This window comes from Alligator sinensis, unplaced genomic scaffold (genome assembly GCF_000455745.1).
Source record: "Alligator sinensis unplaced genomic scaffold, ASM45574v1 scaffold1012_1, whole genome shotgun sequence".
NCBI lineage: Eukaryota > Metazoa > Chordata > Crocodylia > Alligatoridae > Alligator > Alligator sinensis.
This window is the reverse complement of record NW_005842104.1, coordinates 79198-101057: the sequence shown is the minus strand read 5'-3', so window position 1 is coordinate 101057 and position 21860 is coordinate 79198. Positions and strand designations below refer to the sequence as shown.

At 40.8% G+C, this 21860-nt stretch overlaps 1 protein-coding gene across 1 annotated transcript in view; it reads left to right on the top strand.

Annotated features, from left to right (window-relative positions):
* The window catches only part of LOC112550422, a 37454-nt gene extending 27172 nt beyond the window's left edge, over positions 1-10282 (top strand). Inside the window, exon 5 of the mRNA XM_025205133.1 lies at positions 10064-10282. Coding sequence (XP_025060918.1) covers positions 10064-10216 — 153 coding nt within the window. The 3' untranslated portion in view covers positions 10217-10282. The remainder of the gene's footprint in view (positions 1-10063) is intronic.
* The last annotated feature ends 11578 nt before the right edge of the window (positions 10283-21860 follow it).

Genomic DNA, 21860 nt, shown 5'->3' with positions numbered 1-21860 from the left:
TCAAGAGGACAAAGGAAGGCAAGGCTCTTTGGTTAGATGTGATATCTTTTATTAGACCAACTGAGTAGTTGGAAAAAAGTTCTTAGCAAGCTTTTGGGCGCAGTCACCCTTCCTCAGGCACAGGGAGTCTCTGCTGGTCTGAAGCTCCAAGGAATGAGAGAAGCTAAAAGTGTGGTAGGATGTAAGTGAAAATGTAAATAGGTAGAGATAAGCAAGACAAAAGGTAAAGCAGGGGATGGGGTGGGGAAGAGAGCAGGGGGAAAGAGAAAAAAGGTTCAGAGGGAGACAACAGTGATAAAATAGAAGGTGGAAAAGAGGCTGCATGTGAAAAAGGGAATAGTTGGAGATCAGGAAAGCAGAAATGAGAAGGTAAAAATGTGATGGGATGTCAGTGAAAATACAAAAGGGTAGAAATTAGAAAAACAAAAGGTAAAGCAGGGAAGGGAGGCTGAAGAAAAACAGGGGACAAAAAAGACCAAAGGGAAAACACTATAGTGGTAGTGAAAGGAGGAATTTTTAACCTTCCTTTCGCAGATATCAGCATTTTAGGATTAGTTCAAGTATGGCCTTAGCAGCCACTGTTTTATTTTATTCTTATCTAACACATTACCTGTTTGTCTCATTTCAGTATTTAGTTTCCCTGGGTGTAATGAATACATGTTTTAATTTTACTGTCATCTTGAGATATTTCCTCTCTACGCAGTTAATGGACTATGGTCAAGGCTCTTTATTTCAGAGGAAGACCATGAAAACAGGTGTAATGTCTGAAGAATATACCTGGTACAGTCCTCTCTCAACCTCTTCTTCCTCCTCACCTTCTTCTAGCCTGTATCTTCTGACTTCTGGACAAGGCAGGGCATAGGAGCAGCAACAACCAGCTGGGCAGTGTGTCATGAAGTACCAGGTGTTCTGGGAATTACAGCTCTGTAGTGTCAGTCATGCCCATGTTGGGAAGGAAAAAAAAATGCTGATTTTAGTGGCAAATTGGGGGTCAGTTTTCCCTCCAGTAACAGTAAACTCCAGTGCCACTCTACAAAACTATGATTTACAGAATGCCTTGCACTTTATGACACACTGCCTGCACTGACTGCTTCCTGTAGCCCTCCATGCAGGCAGAGAGTGGGACAGGAGGCACCTTCTCCCCATCATTATGGTACTCCTCCCCTTACACAGCATCTGAGGCACATGCCCTGCTCACCCACCTCATGTTATTCTACTGGTAAAAATCAGATTTTTTGCATGATGATAAAGTGAAACATTCAGGGATTGTCTAGAATAAGCTGAAAGGAGTATGTTTAAGACAAATGTTATGGAGAATATTTCACTTGGGGACTTTAAAACTCAAATGTAGATGGAGAAGCTGTGTTGCATGGGACTACATATATGCTTTGTGCATGTAATTCTGACTGAGATTTTAAAAAATATGAAACAAAATGTATATCTAATTTATATTTTACTACCTTTTCATGTCACATCCACCATTGTGGAAGCTCCTTTACCTGATAGGTGAAGCTACTTTTGAATTATGAAGGTTTGAAAGTTGATTGGTTCTTTCTTCCATCTTTGTGTTAACCAAGTTTTCACAAAGGTAGAAGACTGCTATTTGCCATTGTCTTTACTCAGCTACCGCTTTATTGCACTAATTGAAAAGCCAGCAGATGCCAGTGTTAACGAAGTCATAGCGAGGTTGATAAACACAGTCACTGGTATTGTTGTTACATATTTTAGGCTCTTTTGAGGTAAAATCTTATTTAAAACTATAGCAATGTGTGATTAATTTTCTGACTGAGTAAGGAAGGTAAAAGTGACCTTCCTTACTCAGTCAGAAAAAAATAAATTTAATTTAGATGGCTTCTCTTATGGATACAGATACATTATTTAATAAAATCTTTTACTACTATACACAAATATGTGTGCGCGCATGCACACACACACACACAAACATGGTTTTAATCTCGAATGAGGAACCTGGTGTGGATCTTTGTCTTTTAAGATGTTAACAGCATTTCTTTTATCACTCATGATAAGAAAACACCATTCATTTAGATATGAACCTAAAAAGTAGTGATAATTTTTCACATACAACCCAAATGTTTCTAGTTGGCATTTGGTCCTATTTAAAACAATTCTCTCCAAGACATGTATCTCATCTCATTCTCATAAATAAATTAAGAGGCTGTGACATAGATGTTTACTTGGTCCAGTGGGTGGCAAATCGGCTTAGCAGTCGCACCCAGAGAGTGGTAGTAGACGGGTCGGTATCGACCTGGAAGGATGTGGGTTTTGGGGTCCCTCGTGGTTCGGTCCTTGGACCTGTACTCTTCAATATCTTCATCAGTGACTTGGATGTGGGTGTGAAGTGTGCTCTGTTCAAGTTTGCGGATGATACTAAATTGTGGGGTGAAGTGCACACTCTGGAGGGTAGGGAACGATTGCAGGCAGACCTGGACAGGTTAGAAAAGTGGGCAGTACACAATAGGATGTGGTACAACAAGGACAAATGCAGAGTGCTGCATCTAGGTTGCAAAAATATCCAGCACACCTACTGGCTGGGAAGTGACCCTCTCAGCAGTACAGAAGCGGAAAAAGATCTCAGAGTCATAGTGGACTCCAAAATGAACCTGAGTTGTCAGTGTGACGAAATCATCAGCAAAGCTAACCGCACTTTATCCTGCATCAGCAGATACATGACAAATAGATCCAAGGAGGTGATACTTCCCCTGTGTGGCATTGGTCAGACTGCAGTTGGAGTATTTCATTCACTTTTGGGCTCTGTACTTCAAGGACATTGATAGACTAGAGTCCAGAGGAAGGCCAATTGTATGGTTAGGGTTTACAGGATAAGCCTTATGAGGAGAAACTGAGGGACCTGGACCTTTTCAGCCTCTGCAAGAGAAGGCTGAGAGATGATCTTGTGGCTGCCTACAAATTCATTAGGGGGACCCAGCAAGGTTCTGTTCACCAGAGTGCCTCTTGGGGTAATAAGGAACAATGGTCACAAACTGACAGAGACCAGATTTAGGCTGGATAACAAGAAAAAACTTCTTCATGGTAAGGGTGACCAAAATTTGGAATGGGCTTCCAAGGGAGGTGGTGCTCTCCCCTACCTTGGAGGTCTTTAAGAGAAGGCTGGATAGGCATCTGGCTGGGGGCCTCTGACCTCAGTCCTCTCTTTCCTGCCTAGGCAGGGGGTTGGACTCGATGATCTGTTGAGATCCCTTCCAACCCTAGCATCTATGTATCTATGTCCTTTGTTGAGGTATACAGATGATAGCAGTATTATAGGATTGGTAGTGATAGAGGTAAGGGAATTAATTTACACTTTAAACAAGTTTTTATTAAAAGGTATTATTTGATATATTGCTTTAAGTTAATGTAGGTTTTTCCTAACATATTTTTACAAATTAGTTTGTTTGAATTGATTATTGAAAGTTCCCACCTTTTCTCTCTTCTCAATCTCTTAACATGCTCCTTAGAATCATAGAAAGTTAGGGTTTATAGGGATCTCAGGAGGTCATCTAGTCCACCCCCCTGCTCAGAGCAAGACCAGCCCCAACTAGATCATCCCAGCCAATGCTGTGTGTAGCTGGGTTTTTAACCCCCCCGCAAAGATGGAACTTCCACCACCTCTCTGGGTAACCTGTTCCAATGTTTTACTATCCCCCTAGTGAGAAAATTCTTCCTAATATTTAACCTAAACTTCCCTTGCTGCAACTTGAGACCATTGCTCCTTGTTTTGTCATTGGTCACCACTGAGAACATTTACCTCCATTCTCTTTCAAACCCCGCCTTCGGGTAGTTGAAGGCTGCTCTTAAATCCCTTCTCAGTCTTCTCTTCTCTAGACTATATAATCCTAGTTCCCTCAACCTGTCCTTATAAGTAGGGATCCTGGTTTTCTCTGATTAAAAAAAAAACCACACACACAATTTTTGGGTTAAAAAACAAACCCAAAGAATCCACATTTTTCTGTGATTAAAATGAAATGCCACTAATACATATACATATACATGTTTTTTCTATCAGAGAAAATCAAGATCCCTGCTTGTAAGTACTGTTCCCCAGTCCCCAAACCATTTTCATTTCCCTTTGCTGGACTGTCTCCAATTTGTCCACATCTCTGCTCAGTCCACAAAAGAATAGCCAAAGCACTGGCAGCAGTGGCAATGAGTAGGGCTCCATATATTCTTCTGAAAAGGTTGTCAATATGACAATCATGTGATATGAGGTGATGGGAAGAGGAGAAAGTGTGAAGGAAGCAGGGTTGGTAGGCTGGGGGATGAAATCTTGGCCCTGTTGAAGTTGGTGGTAATTTGCTATTGATTTAAATCAGACTAGGACTTCAAGAACTCACTCCTGCTTAAAGTCATCAGCTACAGAATTTTCACTAGGGGAGATACCTGTGAGAGAAGCGGGGTTTTTGTGAGAGAGGAATGAGTTGGGGTGGGTATTTTATTTCTGAGAATTGTAATACAAACTAACAACAAGATGACTCTTTTAGATATTGATGCAACCATGATGTGTATAATTTAAATGTGAGGTGGGGGAAAAAAGCTCTCTATGTTGTAGAAGTGAAGTGTAAAACTAATTCATAGTTTAATAGTTGATAGGGTTGGAAGGGACCTGAGCAGATCATCGAGTCCGACCCCCTGCCATGGCAGGAAAAAGTACTGGGGTCAAACGACCCCAGCAAGGCGTTCGTCTAACCTCCTCTTAAAGACCCCCAGGGTAGGAGCCAGCACCACTGCTCTTGGGAGTTGGTTCCAGGTCCTTGCCGCCCTGACTGTGAAGTAGCGCCTCCTGATGTCTAGTCTGAATCTACCCTCTGCCAGCTTGTGACCATTATTTCTAGTCACTTCTGGAAGTGCTTAGGGGAACAGGGACTCCCCAAAACCTGCCGGTTCCCTCTGACTAGTTTGTAACAGGCCACTAGATCCCCCCTCAGCCTTTTCTTGTGGAGGCTGAACAAGTTCAGGTCTCTTAGCCTCTCCTCGTAGGGCCTGCCCTGCTACCCCCTGATCATGCGAGTGGCTCTCCTCTGGACCCTCTCAATGCTGTCCACATCTCTCCTGAAGTGCGGCACCCAGAAATGGATGCAGTACTCCAGCTGCGGCCTGACCAGTGCCGCACAGAGGGGGAGGATCACCTCCTTGGGCCTGCTCGAGATGCATCTGTGGATGCATGACAAGGTATGGTTGGCCCTCCTGACTGCGTCCCCACACTGTCGGCCCATGTTCATTTTGGCATCAATAATGACTCCAAGATCCTTTTCTGCCTCTACACTGACGAGAAGGGAGTTCCCCAGCTGCTGGTTCTTCCTCCCCAGGTGCAGCACCTTGCACTTGTCAGTGCTGAAACCCATCCTGTTCTCATCTGCCCACCCCTGTAACCTGTCTAGGTCTGATTGCAGCCTATTCCTCCCTTCTAGAATGCCCACTTCTCCCCACATCTTAGTGTCATCAGCAAATTTGAACAGGGTGCTTTTTACCCCCTCGTCCAAGTCACTGATGAAGATATTGAACAGTGCGGGTCTGAGGACCGAGCCCTGGGAGACCCCACTGCCCACATCCCTCCAGGTTGAAAATGACCCATCCACCACTACTCTCTGGATGTGGCCCTCCAGCCAGTTAGCGACCCATTTGACTGTGTAGATGTCGGTGCCACAGTCCCCTAGTTTTTTAATGAGAATGGGGTGAGAGACAGTGTTGAAGGCCTTCCTAAAGGCCAGAAAGACTACATCCACTGTTACCCCTGCATCTAAAGATTTTGTGACCTGGTCACAGAAGGCCACCAGGTTGGTCTGCCAGGACCTGCCTCTAATGAACCCATGTTGGTTGCCCCTAAGCATAACCTCCCCTGCTGGCCCCTCGTGGATATGTGCCAGGATAATTCTCTCAAAAAGCTTACCCAGGATCAAGGTAAGACTAATTGGCCTATAGTTTCCTGGGTCCTCCTTCCTCCCTTTTTTGAAAAGGGAGTGAAAACTTAGTAGGAGTGAAACCTTTCAGAGTGAAAACTTAGTAGGAGCAACTATAAAAAATGCTATTCACTTTTTTTTTCCTTGTTCAAGTTGACAATGGAAAGCAAGTAGTAAAAGAAGTTTATTGGCTTCAGGCAGGGTGATTCCTGTATATAGCTTGTAAAAGAGGCTAATATTTGATTTTGAATGGCATGGAAATAGTTTTGTGGACAAAAAGCAAATATTGAATCTGATATATACTGTACTTCTAAAATACGTTTTATGCATTTTATGGCTTGGGATTTATTGCTTTTGTTGTTATTGTAATAATTTCAGGACTATAGAAGAAGTGAAAAAGTCTTAGAATTTTAGAAGAAAATGAAATGGTGCAGAGTCCTAGAGATAACCCATCAGGAGGAAAAGGGAAATGTATATTACAATATGCATATTAAAGGCAACCTCAGAAATCAACTAGTATAATACATAAATAAAATGATGAGCATATTGCAGTTAAGTTGAGAATAGAAATTTAAAGCCAATAAGGGTAAGAAAGTGCATCCTTGACTTACGAAACATATAATCCAATTTTGAAGTAATTGCTTTTAATTTAGAATAGAATAAAGGTCTGGAATACAGAAAATAGTGAGAAAAGCTCAGGTGGAGCATGAGAGGAAGACAACACAAAAAATATGGGTCAGATGGGAAACCTGAAGAATAAGAAGTCATGGATGGAGAGACTTGGGTTGCTAAGAGACAACTGTGCAAAGATTTTGAGAAGCTACCATGGCTAGGGAAAAACTTTGAGTTTTACAAGGAAATTAGGTTTATGGCTTCTGGGACTTGTGCCAAAAGAACCAGGATACAAAAAGCATAGCCTGAGTGTTTCCTTTTTCTGAAATCAGTTTCCACAGGTATAATTCCAGTGACTTCAAAACAGTCACTCCAAAATACTATTTGTCAAGCTGCAGGGTATGTGCTGAACCTCTGGAGCAGTGATTCTCAACCAGGGTGCCACAGCACCCTTAGGTGCCTTAAAATCCTTGTGAGAGTGCAGTGAAGTGTCACACAATATTAGCTCTTAGTAAATGTACCACTAAGAAAGTTTGAGAAGCAGTGCTATAGTTTTATGTTGTCATAAATGAGTGCTCAAACCGTGGGCGGATCTAGAATTTTGAAAAGGGGGGTGCAGATAGTGAGATGCATCATCACATTTGAAACAGCACAATTTTTTTCTCCAGTTAAACATAAACTAGAAGCTTTACTAATATACTAGAGGCCTAGGGCAGTATTATTCAGTTTAAAGTGAAGCAAAAACAAATAGAACTTTTTTGAAATGTGTAACAAACAATCTGCAGGACAGTGACATAGGAGCTTCATTACCAGGAGCAGCCAATAGACAGCAGAATTGCAGAAGAAAGCCTAATTTTATTGGTGGAACATTAAGAATATTAAAAAGAAGAGAGAGTCATGAACTCTTGTGGAATAAAGAGTTAAGAGGATTTGGGCAGATTTTAATGAACCATGAAGTCAATTGACTCCTTCAGCACTGCCTGACTAGAAATCCTGCTGCCACTGCCAGGCAGTTAGTTTTAAACTTTGGGTGGGCCAGGAACAAAGGGCAGGACGGGGAGGGTGAAAGTCTACTTGTGCACACCCCCAGATCTGCCCCTGGTCCAATCCGTGTTTAAGCCTCATTTTATCATCAAGATGTACTACTGTTCAGTTGTGCAGGTATCAAGGTGCAATGGAGACTCAGCCTCCCAAACTTTGTTAAAGCTGACTACTTCCACCACAGCATGGTATGCTGGTTCTGGGACTAGAGAAACAAGCAAAAATTGTTCAAGTAAGAGGAAAGGAGCTGGGTAGACATATCTTCTTAACTTGGGCTGCAGGTAGAACTGATAATTCAACCTGAAGAAGATAATTACTTGTATTTCTTCTGTAGCCACAGGGTGTCCACGTGTGTGCGCGAGAGAAAGAGCGCATGCACACATGTTCATAGGACCTTTCTTGGTCTTCCACAGTCAGTTGAAGACCAGTTGATTATATGGTCCTGGCTTCTTCATGTTCAGTTGTAAAATCATATGGGAATGCAGCTAGAAGTATATAAATATCTTCCTATGTTTTTAATGGAAACAATTGTTATGTTTTATTGAAAACTAGAATGTTTTCTGAAATTTCTGATTCAAAGACAACCCTGTGGGGATTCAAGGACTTAAAATGGTTCCCTTCAGAACTGTTTTTCCAAAATATATTCTCTCTTTATGTTTCTCAGTCTGTTCAGTGGAATGCCATTCTATCATAATATTTCAAATGGATACATTTGATATTGACTTCTGCAAGAGACAGTTTTTAAATGTGGGCCAAAATATTTTAAAGCAATTACTTTAACTGAAAACTAGACTTGATTTTTGGCTAAGAGAGTCTCTGAAGTAGGAACCTGGGCTACTGGAGAATATTTGAATGACTGACATATGAAATGGCTACATGCTACCTTCCAAAAGGTAAAAGATCTGATAAAATTACTTCTCTTCCAGAATTCCCCATGAGATGGCTTGAGGTAATGTCCACATGTACATTTTCAAGAAGGGAGTAATCAAAGTTCAAAGAACTTAAGTGACTTACTGAAATTTAATAGGAAATTTCTTTATGAGTTTGGACAGGCCACTGGAGGGAATTCTAACTTTGGGGGGTTGTCATTGAGGTCAATTAAGCTTGGATTTCACCCGTGATCTCTGAGGTAGAATATCCACATACTCAAACATTTTGGCTCGCATACATGTTGGGTGGGCATCAGGTGCAGAGCAAAGCAACCTGAGTTCTATTTAAGATTTGCACCATTTTTGCCAGCATTTAGCTTTGAGGTATGGGTTCTGTGCTTGGATGCACAATACTTTTATATATGTAGAGAGCATGCATATTTTGTCAGGGGTGCAATGAACGAAGCCAGTCTTCTGAGAAGTCTGTGTCAGTTTGACTAAGATATCCATTAAATACCATTTATTTTAAAATTCACAGCACCATAGCTTTATAAACCCAAGCAAAAGAAAAAAAGGAAAACCATAACTTGGGGGTGGGGTGGGGAACCCACTTCCAAAACCTGAAAATTAAGTTGCAGTTTCTAAAGGAAATATATGTACAAAACTAACAATTTGGTACAAGTGAAATAATAAAGACATGATAAATATGTACTCCCAAAATAGAAACTAAAAATTGCTATTCTTATGAAGTATTTAGAAATGTGTACTTCATCATAACACAACTATAATTCTATGGCACAGGAAGTACTTTTCTTCTACCAGTAGTCAGTCTAAAAATTTAAACTCCTTTTTTGGAAAGAAAAAAAATCTGTATGTCAATATTATTTTAAAACCTCAACAATGTATACACCTACATAATTCTATTATATGAAGTATCCTATTGATAAATTACAGTGAACAATTGATTAATAAATAACATTAAATCCCATACAATTCTCAAAGTACATTGGTTGTAAGTTCTTTACCAAAACATGTTTACTACTTAAGATAGTATATTATTAATTGATTGACTGATTGCTTTTAAAATGATCTTTTTCCTTAATGTATTTTTAAAAGAAAATATTCTAATGCCAACATCAAAATAAAAAAATATACATCTTGAAAGCCCTATCACTAATATGTCAGAGTGAAGACTCTTTATGAGGACATACACATTTCTTAATGATAACTCAAATTATTGCTTTTGTTTCCAATGTGGCTAGTGGAAACTTTAAAGTCCACAGAAATTCATTTCCCTATTTTCAATTGCATGAAATTAGTAAATGGTAACATAAATGTAAATGCTAAATGTATTGTTCATGCCTGTCAATATTTATTGGCTTCTGAAATGAGGATCTTTAAAAAATAGATAATTAGAAAAATGTTATTTTTAATTGTTGCTTTCATAAACAACACAGCATTAGCAGTATAGCACACTTCATCAGCCAGATATCTGTTGTGTTATTCTTTGCATATTTCTGTTTATAGTCTGTGTCTCTCTGCATTCATTACAACTTTCTCTTGTGCTTTCCTGTTTCTGAATTCACCCCTTCCTTTTTCTCTGCAATCCTTCATATTTTATCCAAGATACCTCGAATCATCCTAACACGTCCTTCTACTTCAGATGAGGATAATGACCAGTTAATACAAGATCCAGAAGACTTTGAACCTGAGGAGACTGACTCTGCAGAAAGTCACATGTATTCAGACTGTATGAATAATGTTTTTTACCCTCCATAATAAACCATTCTTTTAGGAGATGTTCATGGTATTATTTTTTCACTGTTTATATTATTACTTTTAATGTAGTACTTAAACCACTATGCCTTATTCATAGTTGAGACCATTATACAGGGGTTGAATTTTCTGGAAAACGAGTGAAAGAAAGCCTTGATTTGCCTTGAACTTTACGTCAGTTGAAACTAATGCACTCGCAATGTAATGTTCTGAATAAGGTTATGTGAACGTCATCAGTCAAGTGTTTCAAATATTCCCTTTAAGTTCATTCTACAACTCAATGCCATGAAGAGAACACATTTTTTTTCATAGAGTAATGCAATCTATTTCAAACCATGGTGAAAGCAAATGTATAGTTTTTTTTTTTAACTTCCTTCCTTTATTTGAGCTCTGTGGACACCCTCCATTTTACCTACAGTTTCCTTTGTATTGTTCCATTTTATTTTGCTTTTCTATCTGAATAAAATATGCTCTTCTTCCTAATGAATGGTGTTCTTTTTTGTAGTTAAATATAATTAAGACTGTCCAGAGAATTAAAGGACAAGTTTCTCTGACTCTGTTTTTTTTTATAATTCACATATATGTATAGAATTTGTAAATCTGTGTGCTTTCAGACACAATTTCAGAAAGGCCTTTTCTGTAGCCATGAACCAGAGGCAGAAACAGAAACAACCTCCCATACCCAAATGAACTCTTTGGATTAAGATGGCTTTCTCTCATTGGTTTGGCAATAAGGCACATGAGCACACTCCAATATAGCTTTTATTTTAGCATGTGTGTTCAGGAAATACATTAAAATATGTGTAAGTAAGCATAAAGATTTTTATCTTGAGCAAGACCTAACATCTACTATGTTGTTTTAAGCACTTAAAAAAGAATCCTCTGTTCAAACTAATTATAATCTATTGTTCTGCAAAGTATAGACTAGTATTTAGGTATGCCACAGTACCCTACTGTGAAGGAAGATGGTGGCATGAGCATATGATATTGAATCTAATATGGAAGCCCCCATTACTTCAAAGGGTAGAGTCCTCTTCTATTAGAGTAGGATACATGGTGTCCTATTCCCTATACACATTAGGGCTGTGTGGCTGGCAACCATTATAACTATAAAAAAGGTCTTGTACTATGTAAAAGCAATACAGTCAAGTGACATGACAGATTCTTATTCTCTGTTCAGCTATATGGATTATCACCTGATAGTTCATTGCAAATGTCTTGAAAGATATTAGGAATTTTCTTAAATAGTATTGCTATCATATTTTTAGCAATTGCCCCCAGTAAGTGTGTTGTTTTTTTATTTTGAAATATTAGAATCATGATAGGACTTTGAAAATTTATGCTATGGGGATCTCTCTCAAATATCCAGACATTTCCATCACAGATTTCTAGTTATTTTGCATTTTATCTATTGAAGTGAAGATAATTCATCAGACATCTGAGTGCAGAACTAATTTTCATTAATTCTGGGACATGAATATTACTATACAATCTGTTGGTGCTGCGATAAGAACTATATAATTTGCATAAACTTTCTAATTTCTATCGGAGAAGATAGACATCAATGAATAAAATAAAATTAAAAAATGACATTTTTTCATCAGCACTCTCCCTGACAAAAAATAATTTGTATTTCCACAGTGATAATCTTTGGTCAATGCAGAGCTATTATTAAGAATTGACTTTCTGTACCTATAATAGTTAGTGGTCTGGTGCGGATATGCAATTTTGACTCTTTTAACTGTAGTTCAATAAAATCATGCCCTATTGGATTGCATAAATAAGAAACATATACATATCGCTTTATATGTAAATGGGAGGAATTTAAAATGGAAAGAAATGGGAGCTATATGGGAGATAATGGGAGATATAGTAAGCATTATAGATTTTCATAGTCTCTTTTCATAGTCTCTTTCTAATCCATCCAGAAAAATGCACTTATGCTCCCCATTAGATATATAATTTCAACACATTGCTTTCCAAAATATTTGAGAGGCAGTGTGACTGTATGTTGCACTACACTTTGGTTCCACCTACATTCTTAAGGTAGGGACAGACATTACATATAAACCAGTTTAAGTGATCAGAAACTGATTTAAACCTGCAACAACAGACGTTCGGTGCGTATAAACCGGTTTGAAAATGGCTGAAACCAATTTAAGATAAACCTGATTGAATGTAGTATCAGACTTAACTGATTTGCGTCAAACTGATTTATGCAATGTCTGTCTCAGACCCCTTGCTGGTTTAAGTTAAATCAGAGTCCCCCAGCATCCTGGGATGCTCTCTGGGCTGGGCAAGGCTTTCTGCTCTACAGCAGAGCTGACCCCTCTCCTCTCCTCCCTGGCCAGGGCTCTGACAGAGACTTGCAGGCACAGCAGGCTCTGCTGGCTTCCCCGTGCCCTCCTCCTCCCACCCCCTCACCACTCACTACTTAAGCAGGGATCCCTTCCTCCTCTCTGCCACTGCATGGACTATAGCTAGCATATGGTATGCTAGCTAATGCTATGTAAGGCTCCAGCAGAGACTGCAGACACAGCAGGGTCTTCCTGGCTCCCCCCTACTCTACCCATCCCCCTCGCTGCTCAAGCAGGAAATTCCCCTCTTCCTCCCTTCCATTTCCCACAGCAAGGGCCCCAGCCCCATGGACCCTAGGCATATGGTATGCTAGCTAATGCTGAGAGGTGTCTGTGTGTGTCTCTCTCCAATTTCACTGGGGCAGGCAGACAGAACAGTGATTGTTTAGGGCTCTTTGGAGCTAATCAACATGTCAGCTGGTAAGCTGTTTAACAGAAGTAATAGAGAGAGGCCATTGTTTTGCTAATCAGGTGATAAAGACTGTTATCACTATCAGCCCCCAGCTGGCTTGCTTGCCTGTCAGTTTGCTGCAGACTGTATGATGAAGCAGAGAGGCAGATTGAAAAGCTCTGTATCATCAACAGATGTGTGCACTGTACCCCCTCCCCCCTCCTACCCTTGCCTCCGAGTGCTAGCCCGGGGCTGCGGGCTGGCAACACTCCCACCCCTTGAGCAGCCAGCAGGGAAAAGCCTGGGACTGTGCAGACAGATCTCCTTAATGAGAGAGTCCTGCTGGCCTGGCCATGCCCCCTCAGCTCAGTTCCCTGCAGAAGGAAAGGGAGGGCTGCTCTATCATCCCCCAGCTTCTAGCCTGAGCCACTGCTGGTATGTGTCTGAATTTCCTCAGTCCAGAGAGAATGTCTGTCCGGTTTCAAACCAGTTCAGCCTAGCCAGGTTAGACTAACCTGGAAAGATTGAATCAATTCAGGCTCAGGTTTTTCAAATGTCTGTCCCTAGCCTTAAAGGCAGCTTCTAGTTTGAGTGCTTTGGCTTTTGGGTGATCTTGTTGCCAACTTCTGTCACTAGCCCTGTTGTTTTCTTAATGAGGTGATAAACACTGAGTTACAGGGTCATAAACACTGTTATCAATTCCCTGCTGAGCTAATCAAAGCATCCTGCTGGGGTCTGGCTATGCCCCACCTCAGCTCAGTACTGTGGAAGGGACGGGAGGGCTGCTCTAGTCTCCCCCCTGGCTTTTGGCCTGAGCTCCTCTAGGCATGTGCCTTCATGTCTGGGATGTCTGTGCAGTTATAAACCAGTTTAGCCTAGCCAGGTTAGACTAACCTGCAAAGATTGAATCACTTCAGGCTCAGGCTTTTTGAAAGTCTGTTCCTAGACTTAAAGGCAGCTTCTAGTTTGAGTGCTTTGGCTTTGGGTGATATTCTTGTTGCTGACTTTAGCTGGCATTGTGGAACTGAAAAATATGACTTTTGGGGCCAGATTCTGTTCCACCTATTAGGTGCTTAAGTACAATCCTATTCCATCCTGCTCAAGCTCCCTTCCGAAAAACAAGTTAATAGAAAGGATGTGTGCATTCTCTTTCTTCTTACTCCTTTTTGGTGCCATAGTCTTGAGGGTAAAATGATAATTTGTTACAAAATAGTTGCATTAAAGCATGTTTGGGGCTCTAGAAGCTGAAATAAATAGATGTATATATATATATATTCAAGTGTTTATATGGATTTGTACACCTTTATTTTGGGGATGCCCGTCTCAGACACCAAGATTTAGATCTACCTGTTAGTGGATCCTACTCCACCTATTTATGATCCTATTTCTGCATTATATACATATAATGTGTGTCTGTGTGTGTATGGAAAATTATATACATCAAATTAAACATGTACAACTCAGGAAAAAATTCCAATTGCAGAGTGGAAAATTTTGCTCCAGGTATGAATGTATAGAAGTAATTTTCCTATTAAGGGATGAACACAAGTTAGGTTGAATAACACAACTAGACATATGCAAATTATTATTGTATTCATAATTAGACAGCATCGTAAATGTGTGTGTACTGGACAAAATTTATCGGTCTGAATCCTGGAACTCGTATTAAGCACTTGTTTAGCATTTGCTGAAAAAGTTAATTAATTTTATCGACATGTTTATTACTACAGGGAATAACTAAAAAAAAAATAAAGGCAAAATTATAACATTCTTGCCTCTCCTTATTCATGTTAATTTTGTGTTCACTCATTTGACTACTCCAATAAGCGTATAGAACAAGCACACTGGGAATTGGACCAATATAACTAACTATTGGGCACTGTGCTAATGGAATAATTATAAAACTGGAATAATGAGAGCCTAGGCTATTGATGCTCATACTGAGCCAGTATATCTCTCTGGAGCACTTGCTGGTGGTTTGTGGGAAGCTGGCTTCTCCTTGCTTCCAGCTGCTAATTCCCATTAAAGAATGTTTAAGAATGCGTTAAATAGTTCAATAATATATTTCCCTCATAAGCAATATTGTGTTTGCCACAGAGGCATGAGTGTGCAAGCTTACACATACTGTTTTACATGGAAGGAAGCTGAGTTGCAAGCTGATTTCTCCTTCTCCCTCTTTCCTTCTGTATGTATGTTTTATATGTGTGTGGGTGTACATACACAGATATACATACGCACACATATATTTATATACATATTTAAATATGGCTCATAGTATGAAAGTTTGAGTGCCCTTCATGTAGACCAATATTTTTGAGATACGGGTGAAAGGGACAAGGTGCGTGATAACTATCCAAATGGGGATTTGTGATTTCAGAGATATTCCCTGTGGTAGTAGCATGTACAATGTGCTTTCACTGACATCAGGACTGCTTAGTATCAGACATCTGTTTACAGCCTAGGAAAGTCAGGCAAATGGATTAGAGTCACAATGTGATTCGCTGTAAAGAAGACTGTAAAGAATTTTACAGTAAGATATAACATATGCTTTTCCCCACTTCAAGGCAATTGCCTAGGAGACTTCCAACACGTCTAGTAAACAAAATAAAATGTTTTGACTCCCAACGACTTCATTTAGAGAAAGTGTAGCTCCTTTAAAAGGTCTCTTCAATGTAGTTTGATAGATATCCTTCACAACATTCTTCCTAAAATTAATGCATTCAGAATGTTCTTCTTCTGAGGAAACTCTTATACTGTATGTATGATCTGTCATGCTTTTATGCCTTGATTCCTTGTATATGAAGCAGCAATTTGTACTGTACATAATATTTCCCTCTTTCCCCATGCCTGTCATCTCTTCCACCTCTGAGTATTTACAGAGTAAGCAGCATTGACTAGAGAGTGACAGCAGCAGCTGCTGGGTGCTGCTGCTGGAATGTGAATTGTGACCTCTCATAAGGATTAACTTCCCACCCCCGGATTCCATGTCAGCTGAGAGGTAAGCATTCTTAGTATATAAAGGGAAGTAGCTTCAGTGTGTGTTTCATTTCTGCTGATGTACTGAGAATTACATGCTACAGAAAGAGTCTGGAGTCCTGCCATTTCCACTCATGTGCCCATGACCCTGGAATATGTGCACTGGCATAGCTGTACAGACACTTTCTGGTTTATCAAACTGTGTGGGAGAGAGAGAAATAATTGCCAGTGTGGAAAAAAAAAGTGATTAACTTATAATTGCTTCCTGAACTGCAGTCTCCTGATGGTGGTTAAACCCATTTGAGTTTTGGAGGCTTTTTAAGCCTTTCAATTTGCCATTTTGCATAAACGATCATAAAACTTCTAAACCAGGCATCTGAAAATGAGATGATTTCTGTATTTCACTTAAATGTTTTTGCTGATACACATAATTTAAACATATGTTGTAAATTATTAGCAAACCCATTCAGATTGGAACTTAATTGTTGAGTGCAAATGTTATGTTTACCACTATACAAATCATAGGTCTGAAAGGGCCCTTCAGAGATTTCATAGATTTCATAGACATCAGGGCTGGAAGGGACCTCGGAAGATCATCGAGTCCAGCCCCCTGCCCAAAGGGCAGGAAGTCAGCTGGGGTCATAGGATCCCAGCAAGATAAGCATCCAGTTTCATCTTGAAGGTGTTCAATGAAGGCGCTTGAACTACCTCCGGCGGCAGGCTGTTCCAGACCTTGGGGGCTTGGACAGTAAAGAAATTCTTCCTTATGTCCAGCCTGAAACGATCTTGAAGTAGTTTGTGACCATTCAACCTCGTCATCCCTTGGGGCGCTCTGGTGAACAAACGTTCCCCCAGATGCTGGTGGTCACCCCTGATAAACTTGTAGGTGGCCATCAGATCACCCCTGAGCCTGCGCTTTTTCAGGCTAAAGAGCCCCAGGGCTCTCAGCCTGTCATCGTAGGGTCTGCTTCCCTGACCTCTGATCATGTGCGTGGCTCTTCTCTGGACTCTCTCAAGCTTCTCCACATCCTTTTTGAATTGTGGAGCCCAAAACTGGACGCAGTACTCCAGCTGCGGCCTCACTAAGGCCGAGTACAAGGGGAGAATGACGTCCCGGGATTTGCTTGAGAAGCATCTATGGATGCAAGCCAGCGTTTTGGTCGCTTTACTAGCCGCCGCATCGCATTGCAGGCTCATGTTCATCTTGTGGTCAAAGATGACCCCCAAGTCTCTTTCTTCCATAGTGCTAGCCAGTCATCGGCGAACTTGGCCAGTCCGCTTCTGACTCCAGTTTTCACATCATTAATGAAGATGTTGAACAGTATGGGTCCAAGGACAGAGCCTTGGGGGACCCCACTGGTCACAGGACACCACGATGAGTGACTTCCATCAATTACTACCCTCTGGGTCCGACCCTGGAGCCAATTTTCCAGCCAGTGGATCATGGAGGACCCAAGGCGACAATTGGCCAGTTTCTCCAAGAGTTGATCATGGGACACCAGATTGAAGGCTTTTTTGAAGTCAAGATATATGACATCAATCTCTTCTCCCTTGTCCAGGTGATAGGTCACCTGGTCGTAGAAGGAAATGAGATTGGTCAAGCAAGACCAATGATGGTTGGACTAGATGATCTAGTCCAACCATCCAACCCCCTGCCAGTGGTAGGATCATGCCTACCAAACCATTCTCTACAAATCCATCATCTTATTAGTAAAACTATACAGGCAACCCTGAAATAACCACGGGACATACCCTAATCTGTCATAGGTAAAGCTGGGGGGGCAATGGTGGCCAATGTCCTGTTGCTGCAAGGGTTGTTAAAATACATGTAAGACCCAAGGAAGGGGGACACACTCCCTCCTACAGAGAAAGATACCCCCCTCCCCACAGTCCATATCAGCCTGATTATGGGATACAATTCCTTCCTAACCAGAAATGTGGTGATCCGTTTGACCCTGAGCAGAGGGGCAAGACCCTGTAGTCAGGAACCTTTGGGTTTAAGTCCTAGCAAGATCATTGGCACATCTCAGTCAAAATCCCCATCCTTAGCTGCAGCCAACACTCAATGCTTCTAAGGAAGGTGACCCTCCACTCTCTCCCCCACATCCCCCGGCCGACATATGTGGCAAAACAAGGGGAAAAAATCCTTCCTGTCTCCATGCAGCAACCAGCAAAACCCAGAAGCATGGAAAATACCCATGCATAGGTATAACTACTCCTAGATCATCCCTCACACGTGCTTGTGCAACTTCTTGAACACCTCCAGTGATGGAGATTTCACAGCTTCCCTAGGCAGTCTATTCCACTGCTTCACTGTTCTAACTGTGTAGATGTTTTTCCTGATATCCATTTTAAACCTATTTTGCCACAACCTCAAGCCACTGGTCTTCAAAGAGCCTCTCTGGAGCAAGAGAGAAAAGGTGTTTTCCCTCTTCTTTATGGTAGCCCTTCATATATTTAAAGACTACTATCAAGTCCCCTCTTAAATGCCTTTTCTGCAAGCTGAACATACCTACTTTCTTAAACCTCTATTTGTATGGCTTGTCTTCCAAGCCTTTTATCAATTTTGTTGCCTGCCTCTGCACCCTTTCTAACTTCTCCATGCCTTTTTAAAAACGTGGAGCCCAGAACTTCATGCAATAGATGAAGATGAAAAGAAAACCATGAAGATTAAACAGGGTGGCACAGATTAGATACATGCCACATATGAGCTATGATTCCAGTTGCATGTCAATGTATTTGTGACCTTGACAATTTGTATAGTTAACAATTAAATATATATATATATAAGAGTTGTGTGAATGAAAATGTGGCCCAGTGACAGACAGGAATCATTACAGTAATAACCTATTTTCTTCTCCAAGCACTAAGCAGGCAAGAAAATATATCCAATTAAATTGGTAACCTATAAATTGCTGCTATTTTAGGATTGCAACAATTTTTTTTATCATACTTTTGGTGTCCTGCTATGTGCTCACATTTTGGTGCTGTGTTCTAAAAAGATAAATGGTTGCCAGAAGCACCATGACTATAGTGTGAAGAAATCACTCTAAACAGTGCAATAACTTGTAGAGAAAAAGCCCATAAAATATATTTTATTTGGAACCCCAGGAAGCATATTTTTTCTTCTTTACAAACTAGAATACAGAATATGAAAGTCAGTCACACAGGATATTAGAAAATCCTCTGATTAATGTCTTTACTTCATGAACACAATGGTTCAAACACTTCCCTTAATCCAAAGCATGAACGACGCATGCCCCTGGTGTCTGGTGGGGCATGGCAGCGGTGGGAGCACAGCAGCAGGAGTGGCGGGGGCACTGTGGCAGTAAGTTGGGGAGCTCCTGCAGATGCCACTGGCGCTGTCAGCGCTGGGTGGTGAGTGCTGACCAAGGGTCAGCGACCACCTGCAGCGACTGCCAGCCGCATCAACGGTGATCAGTGGAGATCATGAACCACCTACAGATGCCACCAGCAGTGTTGGAGGCAGGGTGGTGAGTGGCAGCCGCCCACAGGCACTGACGACAGTGTTGGTGGTGCCTTTTTGTAGGGGGTGCAGTGCCACGCTCAGGGGGTGCACGTGCACCTGCATGCACCCACTATGCACTGCCCCTGGTCCAAAGAATGCATGGGAGTGAGAATGTACTCCTAGAACAATATATGGTTCATCTCACAAGGTTATTATCAGACCTTCCCTCACTAATGCTTACTTTTTACTGGGATAGAACACAAGTCTCTGGTGCTAGACACAGAAGCTAACTCATCACTACTGTGCTTACTTTCCACAGAGGTTAGATAATTACTAACTTTATTGCCTGTAGAGCAAAATGTAGGCTTGCTTTCTCATTTAGTTCTCTTATTTTCTATTTTAATTATAAATTCTACCAGTAAGAAGTAGTGATTGAGGATGACATAAGATTCTTTTGGATAGAAAAAGTACTTATTTATTATGGTCATGTGAATGATGGTGCAGATAGATGCAGTCATAATGGAAATTGTGATATCATGCAGCAGACATCTTGCTATACTTTGTAGCTGAACAACATGCCCCTCACTACTATAGCTATAACATCAAGCTGTATATATATCTTGTATTTCATAGTCCTTTCCCTTCTTAGCATAGATGGGAGGTTTGTCATGTCTTGTGTATCATACCCTTCAGGTAAAATACTTTCTTCTGCAGGCATGTCTCCACTATGTTTGACCATGCTAGGGACTCTGTTTGCTTCCACTTTGCATGTGCTGAATACAACCTGTTCCTCTACTTATACCTATACCTATATCTACATCATACAGCTGATGCTGGGCATGCTCCGTGCCAGTAATAAGCATATCTAAGATAGTCAGCCTAGGACCAATGCCAGTTGTGCTCTGGGAAAGCACCAAAAACTGCTACATTATTTTTATTTTTTAGCATTCAGTGTGCCTGGAAGGGTATCAAGATAGAAGATGCCAAATTTCACCAAAATTACATGTTAGGCTCCCGAGCACTCTTTTGGATTTGGCTGCATGATACCCAGGATGCAGTGATAACAGAAACCTTGGTTCCAGGGTGGACTGTATATTACACTGCTGCACATTTATTTACTCTGCTGCACAAGGGCAGAATGTTTCTGTTCAAGACATGCTGTTTACTCTCTCTAACTTCAGACTCCTTCAAACTCTAACTTCAAATCAATAGTAAGAGAGCTGTTTCATTTTTTTTCTATTGTCTATAAGAATTTTTAGAAACCAGATGGTACAATTTTCTAATCCACTTGGTCTAGGCATACTCAAATTTGAAAGTCTGGAGGAGAATAAGGAGCATCTTGCTACTTTGGCCTCATTCTGTGGAACTACTTCATGGGAAGATTAATGACTTTCAGTCAAATGCACACCCTTTGCAACAATATATTACAAGCTGATACTTAAATCCTCCTTAAGCCCAATTTTGAAGACATTAGTGGTTCATGGGTTTTGTATTAGTCCCTCCCATAAGGACACACTTCATACAAAGAGATATCTAAGACAGTCAGCTTAGATTTGAGCTATGGACTTTTAGTATCTTTCCTGATAGAAAGAGAAGAGATTCTATAATTTTCCTCTTTCTGTGTCACTTGTTCCTTTTGGTTTTTACTTTTCCATAAAAAAGAATGACCTGGTGACCGTCTATAAACTCACTACAGGGAACCAGAAGGGTTTGGGGGAGACGCTGTTTCCCCTAGCCCCCGCTGGCATAACAAGGAGTAATGGGCACAAGTTGATGGAGAGGAGGTACAGATTGGACATCCGAAAAAACTACTTCACAGTTAGGGCGGCTAGGAGCTGGAACCAACTTCCAAGGGAGGTGGTGCTGGCCCCTACCCTGGGGATCTTTAAGAAGAGGCTGGATACTTACCTGGCTGGACTCATTTGAGTCCCGTTTTTGTTTTTAGGGTTTGTGTTTTTTTGGGTTGTTCTCCCGCCCTGGCTGGGGGTCGGGCTAGAAGATCTATTAGGTCCCTTCCGACCCTAAAACTATGAAACTATGAATGAGGGAAATTTTCGTCTACAACTTTAATTTTTTTCTAATATTCCATCTCTGATAAGTATTTTTAAAATCTTTCCTGCCACCTATTATCTTGCACTACTAGAGTGGTAAAAGAGACCATAAGACAATGAATGAAAGTTGAAATAAATGATTCTTTGTTATGAACAACACCTCAGAAGAGGAGAAATGTGAGTTTTAATGAATTTGGTGGCCATTGTCAGCTAACTCTTTTGCACTCTTGTCTTCCCATTTGAGGATTTGAAGATCATGTGGCTACCATTCATATAAAAAAAGACAGCACTTCAGGAAGGATTGTGCTGAGTTTTGACTGTCACTTCCAAATTATGTGAATTACAACTCTAAAATGTGAAAACCATGTTGAGATAAATCTGCTTCTGGTCTTAGTTTCTCAGC